The following is a 14,237-nucleotide window of genomic DNA, read 5'->3' as shown; positions in this document are numbered from 1 at the left end:
TCAGCTCTACATGACAGGCAGCTATTCAAGACAAGAAAATACCTATGAAAACACAAAAAAAACCAAAAAAAAACCCTCATAGAACTAGAAGACTTCAAGCCAAACTCTTTCCAAGCTTTATGAGCTTTTTTGGTTTATCTATTTGTAGTGAGTACACGCCAGAGTTCAGAACTGCCTATCTTTATTTTCACATTATCTACTCCATGAATGGCTCTACTTCTCCAGGATTATTCAACTACAGTAAATGAACTTTGTAGTTCCACAGTTTTACAGAGTTCTCTACTTTAAACACTCACAGATGTTCCACTTTTTAAATGTGATTATGTATGCGGCTGCTGGGCACTTTCTCTCTGTCAAAGCTAATTCATGAACACATATTTTTGAATTAGATATGTAATGGCTTCCAAAGCAACTGGCCAAGAGGAACAAGATAAATCTCTTAAAAACACTGAAAATGACAGAAATACCAATAGAATTTTTCCCAGTGTGGCTGAAATTAAATAGCATGTAATTTACAATTTTTTTCATGTGAAATAGGAAACTTGAATATTTTGCACAATAAAAAACTTTAAGATAGTTAAAGCCTGTATCAGAAATAGTGGCCAGCAGGATCAGGGAAGTCATCCTTCCCCTGCACTTGTCACTGGTGAGGCCACACCTCTAGTGCTGTGTCCAGTTCCAGCCCCTAAGTTTGGGAAGGACGTTGAGAGGCTTGAGCGCTTCCAGAGGAGGGCAACGAGGCTGGTGAGGGGCTGGGAACACAAGCCCTGTGAGGAACGACTGGGGGAGCTGGGGGTGTTTAGCCTGGAGAAAAGGAGACTCAGAGGTGACTACATCACTCCCTACAGCCCCCTGCAGGGTGGCTGTAGTCAGGTGGGGGTTGGTCTCTTTCTCCAGGCAGCAGCTGACAGAACCAGAGGATTCAGTCTAAAGCTGGGCCAAGGGACATATAGGTTGGATATTAGGAAAAAGTTTGGGTTTTTTTGCAGAAAGGGTGATAAAGTACTGGAATGATCTGCCCAGGGAAGTGGTGGAGTCACCATCCCTAGATGTGTTTAAAAAAGAGTGGATGTGCACTCAGTGCCATGGTTTAGTTGAGGTGTTAAGGCTGGGTTGAACTTGATGACCTTGAAGGTCTCTCCCACCCAGGGATTCTGTGTGATTGTGAGATTCTAACTGTGTATTACAACTCTATGAGACCTACAAAATCCCCACTTGTATTTAGGCAACCTACTCAACTCCACCTTAGTCAAATGTTATTAAGCCTAATTCTGATTCCAACTCATTTAATTTACATGTATGTTTCATCTTCACATACAACACACTTTCATTACAACTCTACATATGGCAGTAAACTTCTCGTCAGCAGAGCTCAGAAATTTACATAGGAGCCAGATTTTGTTTGGGATCAATTTAATGGACATTGTCAAAAACAGATGTTTACCAAAGCTTCTTTGGGAGAAATATGTGAACCTCTGAAGCAAACAAGACTCCTACAAAAATCAAAGAAGCCTTTACACCAGTGTTGCAACAGCACCTACTGACTTCTGCACAGCTTTCCACAGGCTTGCACAGCATCATGTGTGCAGTGGTGTGTACAGCCAGATGAACAATAGGCTTTCCCATCAATCTACAGAGGATTTCTTATTCAAGATACAAGGTTTTTGGACTTCATAATAATTGGAAAGCAAACATGATGGTAGTATATGCTGACAATGTTTTTTGGGTTTTTTTTTTCCTTCCAATTAGTTATGGAGAATATTCAGAAAAATCTGTCAACATCTGTAGCACCTGTAACACATTTTAAGTAGGCTCCAGAGGCTTTGTACATTTACCTTCCAAGATTCATGACATAAAAATTCAAAGATTTTCTCTTTTCTTTTAAGCAGGCCATATTTTAATACTTAGATAATATGTAGAAATTCTTCTGACTCATCATATCTGCACAAAACCCTTGTGGAATCAATCTTTATTACTCATACAAATGGTATCATTTTAGTGGATTTTAGTCCAATATAATATAAAGTGTTGAGCATAAGCCAGAATTGTAATTTACAAATTATTTGTAGGCTATGAATGAACCTTTGGTGGTCCTAGTCTCTAATAAGGGTTTCAGACAGTAAGAAATTTAATTTTAATTAAGACATTTTAAAGAGAAATTTATTAAATTTCACTTTAAAACAGAGAAATTTAATAAAACACATTCTCTTGGACAAAAAAAAAAATTAAGGTAGGTATAATATACACCAACTAAATATCCCATCACAGATTTCCCCAACACTTGTTTAAGCCACCTTTTGATTAGCACCCATCAACCTACAAAAAAATGACAGACTATATGGGAATAACACTTTCTGGTGATAAAAGCTGCACCAAATAAACAGTCTTTGTGCTGCATACACACCCGAGCTTCAGTAATTTAATTACTAATTAATGAAATGTAAAAACCAGCACAACAAGTAATAATAGCAGTATCTCTTATGTAGAATATTAAGATTTTGCTTGTGGCCTGCAAGTGTTACAGCATACAATGCTGTGATGATAGTGCAATGACTATTCTAGAAAAAAAATAGAGTATATAACTGTGATCACTAGAAACCCTGTTATGAATGGATTTGGATATGTATTTTTCTTTTGCTTGAACACATTATACTTTAAAAAAAAAAAGCTTCATACAGAAGCTTTGCTTTTTCAACATTTTTTTAAAGTACGGGTAAAAATCAAAACAAAGTAAAAAGCAATTTTTTTCCCAGTAAACTGTGACAGAAATAGATAATATGACTAGATAATAACTTGGAATTAAGGTCTTCAAATTTTTCATGTAATGTGTATTCCTCAACAGGAAGAAATAATTCTAATCAAATTATTCATTTAAAGATTTTGAACTTCTTACTTTCATATTGGATCATAATGGACATTTTTTTCTTATTATAGTAATGACCTTGAGTGCTTTGAGCTTTTTAACCCTGTATTAACAAAACAATGAAGCTGCTTAATAATCTATTAAATATATAAGAATCTCCTGCTCCTCTTCGTCAAATTGTTCTCACAATTCAAATTTAGCAGGAAAAATGTGCCCTCCTGGTTGAATTCTATATGAAATTTCTAAGACAGCTACTAAACAAGGACAATTTTTTATTGTTTACAATTTCTGAAGGCCTCATTAGTAGTATTCAAAAGGCATACACATTACCAGACTGTACAACATGCCGGCTATTGTTCCTGTTCCTAGTGGTCGAAGAGTGAAAAACATCCAGTTGACACAGTATTTTGAAGCATGGTCTTAAATTTTAAGAGATTTTATGTACATACATATGTCGATAATTGCTGAAAGCAATACAAGTGTTGCATAGCTTGAAAATTTTGCCTGACACTGCAGAGCTCCAGGTCTGGGGGAAAGAAAAAGATCATCCCCAGACCAAGAGTTTGCTTACACTAATCCCATTGCAAGGCTGGGGTCAAACACACAGCTAGTAGCAAATTTCACATTTACATATTCAATATAGAATTTGCTGTTGGCAAATACGTCCTTAACATTTAGTTTTCATTAATAGTCACACTAATCAAGCACCAGAATATAAATGCTCATGAAAAATGAATTAAAAGTGGTCCTAAAGAGTTTGAAATCAAATTCTAATTCTATATTTGAATAAATATTACTCTACAAACCTATTCCTATTTGTTCAGTTTTAAATGTTATCAACTTCAATATGACAAAAAAAAATTCCTGGACAAATTTGTATTTGAAGTAATGTTTTAGATCAATATAAGCAGTTAATTCTGCTAAGCTTCTTGGCTGCCCAGGATCTGATCTCTGAGAAAGGTATTTAAGTACTTCAGGGAAAGTGCCCAGTGGGGAAAGTTCTCAGCTGAGAAAACACATAAGAATTCTGTGATTCTGTAACATACTTTCATGCCATTTAATGCAGTGGCAGTTTTTCTGCTTTAGATTAATTGCACTGTATCTGGCTGAAGTTGAGAAAATTACTTTTTTCTTCAAAAAATATTTGTAAAAAAGAAAGTCCCCAACTTAATAAAATATGTAAATTCATAATTTTGGGCAAATACATACGTATTCTGCTGAACTGGGATCCAATATTATTATAATTTGAAAATTTCAGAAATCACATTTCCTTAACATTTTTAAAATAATTTTTATCAGTGTCTAAATTTTAAAGGCAAAACTAGATTTGGAGGCACTCATGCTGTATTTTAATTATCTGGAGAACATTTATAGATATTTTGGAAACAAAAAAGATTAGCATATAATTCCAAAGAAGTAAAAAAGATTTGTATTTCAGCACAATGACAAAAAAGTGCTGAATTACAGTTTTAATCAGTTTATAGCATGAGGTCTTTGTAACTTTCGAAATTAAGCATAAATGTGATATATTAATCAAAACTGATTAGGCTACTTATCCGATTGTAACCCTTATTTCACCTTTTCTTATTTTCTTAATTAAGCAATAACACCACAGAAATCCATTCTTGCCAGCAGTTAATTACCATATGAGACTATGAAATCTTATAAAAAACATAATTTATAGACTATTATATAGAGTGAATGTGTTTTCTGAAACAAAATTTGCAACATCAACAATAAAAGAAAAACAGAATGATTTTTATAATTCTATTACATTGCTGCTAGGTTATTATGCCAGAATATTACAAATGAATGCACAAACTACAGGCCTCACTTTTGGAAAGTCCAAGCCTCTCAAACCTTAGTAATTCTAGTTTTACAATTTTCTCTGTGCTCTCATTTTCTATAGAAATTCAGAAAATAAGAAAAAACACTGCTGATGCTACACAGCTCCATGATATCTCAAGAACATAATATACAGATGCTTTGATTTGACAAAGCATGTCCCCATTTAGATAGCACAATAGCACTTTCCTGTTGAGATATAAATATACTAAATACTAAAAGCTGCAGTTGTAGAAAATTAAAATTTTAAATGTCTTAAAACTTTCAATCTCCAAGGCTCCCAGTGTTTTGGAAAAAAAAATAAAAAAATAAAAACCACACACCAAAAAACCCCCAAAAAACCAACCAAAAACTTTGTTTCACAGATTTGTTGTTGCCATTGCTGTGCAGGTGATTCACTTCACCCTAAAATCTCACTTATTGATTGATGGAAAGATGCTTTATACAGTCTGTGAAAACTTGCAATCTTTCATGGTGATGGATATTTAAACAAAATATTTTCTCTGTTAGCATTCATTTATAGTAAACTTGAGCTCTCACCAGCATTTCTCTGCAATCACTGATTCAGAAATCACACATGACCTGAAGTGCACAGGGCATTTTGCATATTTTTTGTATCTGATTTCTCATGTAACCATGACTAAAAAAACAATGTCAAAAAAACCCCAAGACATCTAAAAATGGTGGAGATTTTGTGAAACATCTGCCTATCCATTTACTACCTAAGTACTTCATACTCAGAATAGTATAAGAAGGGAAGGCATTTCAGAAAATCTAGAAATATCCTCATTACTTCCTTCTGCAAGCCAATGCTTAAATGTGGGAGTTTTTTGAAGTAGAACAATCCCCTGAACATTCCTTTTAACAGGTCAGCACAATTAGAATACTTTAAATGCTCTCAATCACTACTGGCTTGACAAGGGCAAGTGAAGTGGAATAGAGCTATGAACATTTCCTAGCTCATGTTTAAAGATATATGTCATTATCCTGGTTATGCCAATTCAGCCTGAGGAGTGCATTCCCCATTTTGCTCAGAAAAGTATTAACAGCACAGGGAGGTAACTCTTACAGGTGTCTGCCCAAAAACCTACGGAATGTGTAACTGTTGTAATATTTTATTGAAGATTTTCTTCCCCCAGTAACCAAACCTGCACAGAAGATCTTCATGTGACTTGTGAAACTCTTACTACTGCAAGCTGTTTTACTGGCCACAGCCTTTCGAAACAGCTAACAAGAAACAGGTAGTACCAAACTGAACTTGTGTAACAACATCAGTACTATCAGGGCAAAAGAAAAAAAAAACCAACCATCCAGAATAGGCCCAGTGCTGACAAACAGATACCAAAACACCAGTACCATACTGTACCATACTAGTGGTTGAGAAGTATGGGGTGGGCCATCTGGAAACCTCCATGTATCTGGCTGGAACAGGCCAACACTGGATACTATTGAAAAATTATATAGAGTCCATTCTCCTTTCCTCTTCCTCCTCCACCGAACAAACTGTCAAAAGACAAAGACCCAATGTAGAGAAAAAAAAAGACCTAAAGATATGTACAGGTAACCCCTGGATTAAAAGTTTTTTTCCTGGCACCCATTTGATTTTACTAGAGTCAGAACAATGACATTTCTGAAGAGATAAATCAGGTATTTTAACTGCTGGAAAATTGTCAAAAGACTATGTGTGTGCACATTTGCACTTCTTTGAGCACGCCTCCTACTTGTGACTCCTCCTGGCTAATTAAATGAGTACACCTGCTCTAGTCTTCCCTGACTGCTCTGTCAGGTTCAAATCAAGCCATTAGAAATACAGAAGCTGCTTTTTGGAGATGAACAGTTGCTTTCAGTCTATATCACATGGTTGATACCTGTTTAAAGAAAACACAACTGATGGCAGTTGGACAGTATTTTCTAGTCCTTATCAATAAATGAAATTCTCTTAATAGTGACCAGAGAAGATAAATTCCATGTCCACAGGACTTGTTATTTTTCCTACATTAAGTTGGAGTATGTTGTATCTGTTTAATTTTTCTGTCTTTTGGAGGCTATGACCAGAAAGAAAAACACTGGGTCCCTGAACTAAAGTGTAACTGAGGTTTAGCTCCACAACCAGGAGATATTGTACAGAATGAAATATTTCAAAAAGTCTTTTGGAGGGTAAAGTGCACTCATGTACCAATAAACATGAAAATATCCCTATTTGCTTCCTAAGGAAGCAGAGAAACCTGAGCCTTTACAGTAAAAATATCAATGTAAACAAGGTCACAAACAAAGAATATTTGATGGTATACACTTTAAATCCACTCCTCAACTGTTTCTTTTCTCTGCAGCTCAGGCTTTCAGAATTAATAGACTTGTATGACAAAGGAGGAATCAAGGACAGTTATTTGAAGGATGTTGTGCCGTAACTGGTGATTCAATCTTTCACTCTATCCCACTAAACCCTAATGAATTTTTGCTTTGAGGACCGTAGATATGTAATAAGGAAATAACAATATTAATCATGTAGGCTTGGTATTAGTCATGATGGAATGTTCTACTCCCTTCTATTAAAACTCAGCAGTAATGATGAGTAGTTTCAAAAGATGAAATCTTAATAAAATGACTAATAGATCCACAGGTATCTTGAGAAATAGAAATAAAAATATAAATTAGGAAGACTAGCAACATATTAACATATTTTAAATGTCTAACATCATAGTACTTGAATAAATTCAAGTTTTTACAGAGTTTGGCACAATTAAAAAATTATTTAAACACTAATAAAACATAGCTAAAGCCAGATTAGAAAAGCAGATGAACACACATTAAGAATATTTCTCCAGGATATATCCAGATTCCAGGAATTTCCACCACAGACCTGAAAACAGCTGAAACAGGCTATTTACAGCTGCTAGGTTCTTTTCCACTTGATGGATACTTATTTCAAATCAGTACTGAAATATTTGACAGATTATGCTCAAATTTCATGAGCATTAGGATATTCAATAACAGGTATTTTCATTAATTATGCTGGGATAGCTAAGGCAACATCCGTTTACTAATATTATTATTTTTGTTATTACTCAAGTCTTAGATAGAAAACAGCAGCTGTATGGAAAGAGTAAATATTGGATTCCCAGGAAGTTCACATTTCACTTTTAAACTCAGAAGTTAAAAACTGCAAATTGATTATAGTCTTAGAAGCACCGACTGTGCAGCTTCCACATTTAGAGTCGCCATTCTGTCTAGAGGGGAAAGGATTAAATGGTTGTGCCATGAGTTATAAAGTACAGGATCTCTGCAATATGAGAAAGTGGTACATCTATTCGTGGGTTGCTGTTATCGCTTCATGAAACAGCAAAATATTAATGCAGAGGTACTTTTCTATAACAGATTCAGAAGTACTTAATAAAATTCTGAGAGCTAAATCCAATAATAGTCTAGGTCTCTGTTTCATAGTTAGGGAAACAAAGATATGATAAAAGCATGATTTACCAAAAGACACATCTGCAAGGTCAAGTTGGAGTGAGATTTCAGATCACTTGGTTTCCTGTCTTAAAAATACAATATGCTCATTCTTCTGCTTAAAAACATTTATGAGAAACATTGCCAAAACTATTAATAATGAGTTAAAAATCAGTTTTAATGACACCATAGTTTTAAAGAGAAAAGCTAGAGTAAGAGTTTCATTAGGTGCAGATGATTGCAGTTAAGCAGCAACAATCCCTACACTGCCACTTTCATAGAACATAAATGACTCACGGAGAGTCAGCACAGTTACAGTCCTGCTATGAATGCTGAGAAAAGAGGGAAGCTAAAGATTCAATGCAGTGCACAAGGACATCTCAAATCAGGTCATTCTTCTAGAAAAAATGGTGTCTTGCAAAATGCAAGCAGTGGCTGAACTGAACCACAGTGCTACATATTGTAGTTACCTTTACATAAAAGCCACCAAAGCCTGAATATCTATTCTGTTTTTATAGCTCCCTGTGACTAAATGAGCTTTTCCTGTTACTTTTCAAGGAATGCTCAAATGCCACATTAACTGACACATGTGAGCTGTCATTTTTCATTTGAAACATTCCCTGAATGTTCCCCAAATAGAAGAAATTACTTCATATCCATAGTAATTTAATTTCTTCTACTTCCTAAGGAAAAAAACCATATGCTAAGATCCAAAGAGATATGCAACCATAGTTATTGATACTATCTGAGATGTTTCATTCACAACATTAAGAACAGAGAAAAACTTAAACATATCAGCCTTCATTCAACTGCAATTCTACCTTGGCTCTAGATGATTTGGTGCACTACAACCCTGAACAGTAGATCCAACACAAGGTTTTTGGTAGCATCCAACTGAACTGACACACTCTCCTACTTGTAGCCACTCACAAGTGGCTCAAGGGCCTCTCACTCTCTCCCAAAATCTTGTTCACTTTTAGTGACATTGTGCCTAGACCCAGAACCACCAAAAACATCCATACAACCATATTACGTTGGTGCTTATCTATCCATCTTTATGTTTGGACAATAAATTGAGGTAAAAGCTAGAAATACATTAATTTACATCCTTAAGAATAATCATATCTATTACCATTAGGTGTGTGGACTGACAAGCTATGCATTTTTAGACCTTATTAATTAGACAGAAGCCAAAACTCATAGGTCTGTATGTGAATAATCCTAATTTCAGCCTTTTAAAATTCTTGTTGAAAAATTTAAAGGAGTGTCTACCGAAAAAGGAATAATTAAAACACCCTGAGTAAAAAGAGCACCAAGTTGTGTATTTAAACAGATACAATGGACTCTTCTTCTATACACAAGTTCATATTGCATTTTTTTGACTGATACTGCCAGTTTGAGAGATGCTGGGAGATATTTTTTATGATAAATTGCTAGTTTATTTTTTTTCTGCATCCTTCTCCTATATTGACACTTCACCAGAGAGACTATGTCTTTACCTTACCACATCAGAGCACTAAGACTGAAGCAATGTTATGCTGTACTCAGTTGGGGCTCTTTACAATCCAAGAGAAACAGCAAGCTGACAGTCAGTCTTTGATAGAAAGTCATCATGTGCTTTCACGGTGTGAACAAGATTTTCACCTTCTACAAGCAGAAAACTAAGCTCAAGATGAAGTGATTCACCTAAAGCGAAATAAAATAATCAGAAAGGAACCACGTAAAGGCTTCCAGTAAGGTACATGAAGAACTGACTAAACCTACCTATCTAGGCTTATCAGAGTCTATTAGTCCATCTATCTTTTTTTCTTTCTTTCTATGTATGTATCTATCTATCAATATCTAAAGTACTGAAAGACAATAAAGACAACAGAGTGCCCACAATGTTAACTAAGATCACTGTACATTGGGGAAAGATTCTCCCTGCTATGAAAGATGCCATGAGTTTGATTAAACTATCTAATTTTGAAAATCAAATAATTTTATATACATAGTATGGTTACCAGTAAAGCAAGATTAAATACCAGGGTTGACTACTCATCAGTTTCCTACAATAGGCTGCAATGATTATGCCACAGATTTTTTCACTGCAGAGCTATGAAGATATGGCATATGCTTAAAAAGTTTCCAGAAGCAGTAACACATTTCGCATGTAGGAAAAGAATGAATGCTCATCACAGTCACACTGTAGATACAAGTCTGAATTTTTTACAGGTATCTTCAGCATTAACCACTGAAAAAAATTACCCACATGTTTACAATGGAAATTTTCTAAGACATTAAGACAACCCAAACACTACATAACATTGTACCTGCTAAGCCTTAATTAGGTGCAGAAAAAATTAGAACAAAACAAAGCTACGAGTTCAGGTGTCCGCAGAGCCATTGCAAAAGTGCCTAGATGCTGTAAGGATTGAAAATTAAGTTTCAACTCCTGTTCAACTCCCTGCTGCAAGCCACTAGGCTCCACACACTACTATTTACTCTATATTACCTTGAGATTAGAGCTACAGATCCTGTATTTGATAAAGACCCCACAGGACAGAAGTCCAAGATCAACTCCAGCTGCAAAGGACGTGCTGCAGACAAAACCCTCCCTGCGACTCCTGCTGGCACACCAGTGGATGTGCTTTTACTGAGGGCTAAGCCTAAACTCACAGGTGACCACAGAATGCAGAACCACATATATTACCATTATTGCAGCTTTACAAAAAATTTACTCCATAAACACATAGCATATAACAGTGAAGGTTTCTGAAAAAAAAATGGATTAGCAGAGTTCATGTACTTTGGTTTTTTTATTTATATTATATATATCTATAACTCTTATGCATATTTTATTTTATAAAATGTCATCTGGACATTTGATCCTATTGAAATATTAGTCAATATTTGCTATTAAATATTAAAAATATTCATAATTAAAATAAGGATTTAATTTAAAAATTATTTGCTTCTTGAATTCCTAAACCATTTGCAAATACATAAATGCACATTCAAAACTGGTAAGATACTATTTTTTTTAATTCACAGAGAATTATCTACAAGGAGTTTAAGCAGATTATGTTAGATAAATAAGGTATAAATCAAAATTGAACACGATAACACTTGCTACTCTATGTCAATCTCCCCTTTCAGCTTTTCCAAAACCTCTTTTCTTCCCGTGAATGGGTTTCAACCTTATCATAAACACCGAATAGATTTATGTATCATTTTGAGGGTTTAGAGAATGTCTCAGAAAATAGAAAATAAAAACCTGATGTCCTAACTAATTTTCAATCCACATCCGAGTGTACAAGGCTACTCTTTTAGTAATATCTTTCTCATGTTTTGTAATTCCAACATTTAAATTCTAACATTTAAATCCCACTGAGAGATTTGCCATATCAATGTATAGTAAACAAGTCAACTGCAGTAAACTTATAAAATATTTACAACCTAATCATTGTTGCGCAGACAAAACCTAAAAGCAATATAAATACAACTACTAGCCAGTGTATACGGAAGGGGGTATGATGAGGGCACTGAAGGATGAAAAAGGATTTTCAGTAGATTTCCAAAAGGAAACAAGTGTGCAAAAACACTCAGAAGAATAGTGCAGTGATCTAATCTTTCAGCCTGCACTAAACTTCAACAGAACTTCATCTATATTAACTCCTGCTTTCTATACCTGAACAGCATATGTTCGCTGATCTGTCAGAGAGCAGAATGCTGGATGACATGCAAGGAGTGTCCTTGAATTGGAAATGAGTCAGACAGAGAAGCCTTCGAGTATGTCAGTACTACGTTATTTTAAAAATACAGGTACAAATGCTATGGAGCTAAACAGGATTTAAAAGTACTTTCTTTTGTAATCTTTTAATTTCTGGCATTGCTTTCTGAAATAAAGGGTTTTCTGCTTCTGAAAGTATTTAAGAGTCAAAAAAAAATATGGCTAAAGTACATGATGCATTTAGCAAAGCTGATTCACCAGTGGAACCAGCCTACTACAGACCTTTCAAACATTTCTTCTCAAGAAGAAATCTCCTTAATAAAATTTTATTTTACACCCAAAACGATAGCATCTTAACTAAAGGAGAAGAGCACCCTCATAAGGAACAGCCTGAGGATGAGTGGCAGATGAATAGTTTTCTCTAATTTTTTTTAACAGGATTAAAAGTAACCAAACAACAAACCTCCAACACAGTGCAAATTACAGCTGTTGAAATTAAAATGACCCCACACAGCCAGAAAGGTGCAGCACAGCTGAAATTTGACAGCTATTATCTGGAAGAAGAAATGCTGGAATTTGTAAAGCTCAAATCTTCATAATAAAACAATCACCTTTAATATAGAAAATCCTATCTAAGAAGAGCAATTACACAGATTTAGAAAGAAAAGATTGCACTTTGTAGCTTGTCATGTTAGAAGGTACAGGCATATTTGTTTAGGAACAACAATAAAACAGCTGATGCCACTGCATTGCTATCAGCATACACTATCATTTCAGCAACTACAAAAGACAAAAAAGTAGACTAAAAAACAGAAAAGCTCACCACTTCTTCATGCCTGCATTTTCTCACATTAATTCCATTAATCTGTTATTAAAAAGATAAAGAAAAGACTTACTCTACATTTCATAAGCATAGATTTCATTTCACTTTTCTAGAAAAATACAGCCAAAATAATCTGCAGTTTTACTCACCTGTAGAATTGCATCTCCTATAAAGAGCAAACCTGAAAGTTCCGCTGAAAACAGAAAGCATATTTTTCACTCACTTTGTACAAAACATTCAACATTTTGTGTACAAAAATTTTTATTGAATTTAATGCTTTTGCATAATCTTTTAAAATTTCAAACAAAAACATGATAAAAACCCCAACATAAAATTTTCAAATAAATTACTTGCATTTTCTTTTTTAAACCCAAAATACTTATGTATCAGTGTTTCAATAAAAGAGGTTATTCAGCTCAAGCACACGACTATGAAACTTCATCCATCAGTCACTAGCACCTTTTAGGCCATTCTGGTAAGGTGGGGCATATTTTTCAGAATAGAAGATGACTGCAGGACTAGGTCTTATTTGCCTGTGAGAGATAATTTCTTACAAAGAGAAAAAAGCAACATGGAGACTCCATGTGTGAATTACAAATTTAATTTTTAGGTTTTTGCCAAAGATAAAGGACCCTTTAGATCTCGCATCTTTGATAAACTCTGATAAATAACAGGGACTATTAATGCGGGATAACACTTGCAATATGGTGAAGAGCTAAAAAATCAATATATTGTAAAAAAGTCACTAGCCAAATTGTGATTTTAAAAACAAAGCTGCATCACAAAGACATTTATAAAATCTAGTTCTACACTTCCTTTTAAACACTGTGTTCCATTTCAGAGCTATCTCATTCAAATACACCTTATAAGCATACCAGAAATATAACAGATTATTTGTCTGTAAATGCATGAATAACCTTTAAGAACGTGAACATGAGAACTAAGGGATATTAAGATATTACATGTGATTATTACCTATAGTACTCCATAGCAACATAGAAGGTACTGTCTGGAAAAAACTAGTATCGGACTTGATCCAAAAACTTTACTTACTTACATGCAAAACTGGAATCAATATTGATATAAATTATGATACTTAAGTCCTTGTTTGATGGAATGGTCCTATTAGATATATTTAACAACGGATGGTTAAATTATTACGCGACAGACATTCTGATTTATTTTGAGGCATAGGCTTTGTGTCAAACAGAATTTTCTCTATCAAAGTTCTCTAGTCCAGGAACACAGCATGACACTTTCTAAATCTCAAGACAGCAGTCTCCTATGAAAGAGATGTCCCTCAAAACCAGCTCTGCAAAAATCTTCAGTATTTTTATTGAAAACAGTAATGAAGATTATATCACAGCTAGGTATTGGGGCTAGAAACAATGCAAGAGCAACTGCAGCAAAAAAACTAATGACAGAAATAAAACTGCACTTCAGTGTGCTCAATTAAACTCAAGTATATTTTTCTGATTTTTCCTGCAGTCCTTAATAGCTACTGCATGTAATATATGCCACATCTTTATGTATTAGTTACATGTATA

The 14,237-nt window shown here is 34.5% G+C and overlaps 1 protein-coding gene across 2 annotated transcripts in view; it reads right to left on the bottom strand.

Moving 5' to 3' along the window:
• The window catches only part of SNTG1 (syntrophin gamma 1), a 309,163-nt gene that overhangs the window by 108,486 nt on the left and 186,440 nt on the right, over positions 1–14,237 (bottom strand). For both annotated transcript variants that reach the window (XM_041412822.1, XM_041412823.1), the window contains 2 exons: positions 12,840–12,883; positions 12,691–12,732 (listed from right to left, as the gene is read on the bottom strand). In XM_041412822.1, coding sequence (XP_041268756.1) covers positions 12,691–12,732; positions 12,840–12,883 — 86 coding nt within the window. The remainder of the gene's footprint in view (positions 1–12,690; positions 12,733–12,839; positions 12,884–14,237) is intronic.

The sequence above is a fragment of the Onychostruthus taczanowskii genome, unplaced genomic scaffold (genome assembly GCF_017590055.1).
Source record: "Onychostruthus taczanowskii isolate IOZ18803 unplaced genomic scaffold, ASM1759005v1 scaffold4, whole genome shotgun sequence".
NCBI classification, from domain to species: Eukaryota; Metazoa; Chordata; class Aves; order Passeriformes; family Passeridae; genus Onychostruthus; species Onychostruthus taczanowskii.
The sequence above is the reverse complement of the archived record's forward strand: the minus strand, read 5'-3'. Positions and strand labels throughout refer to the sequence as shown.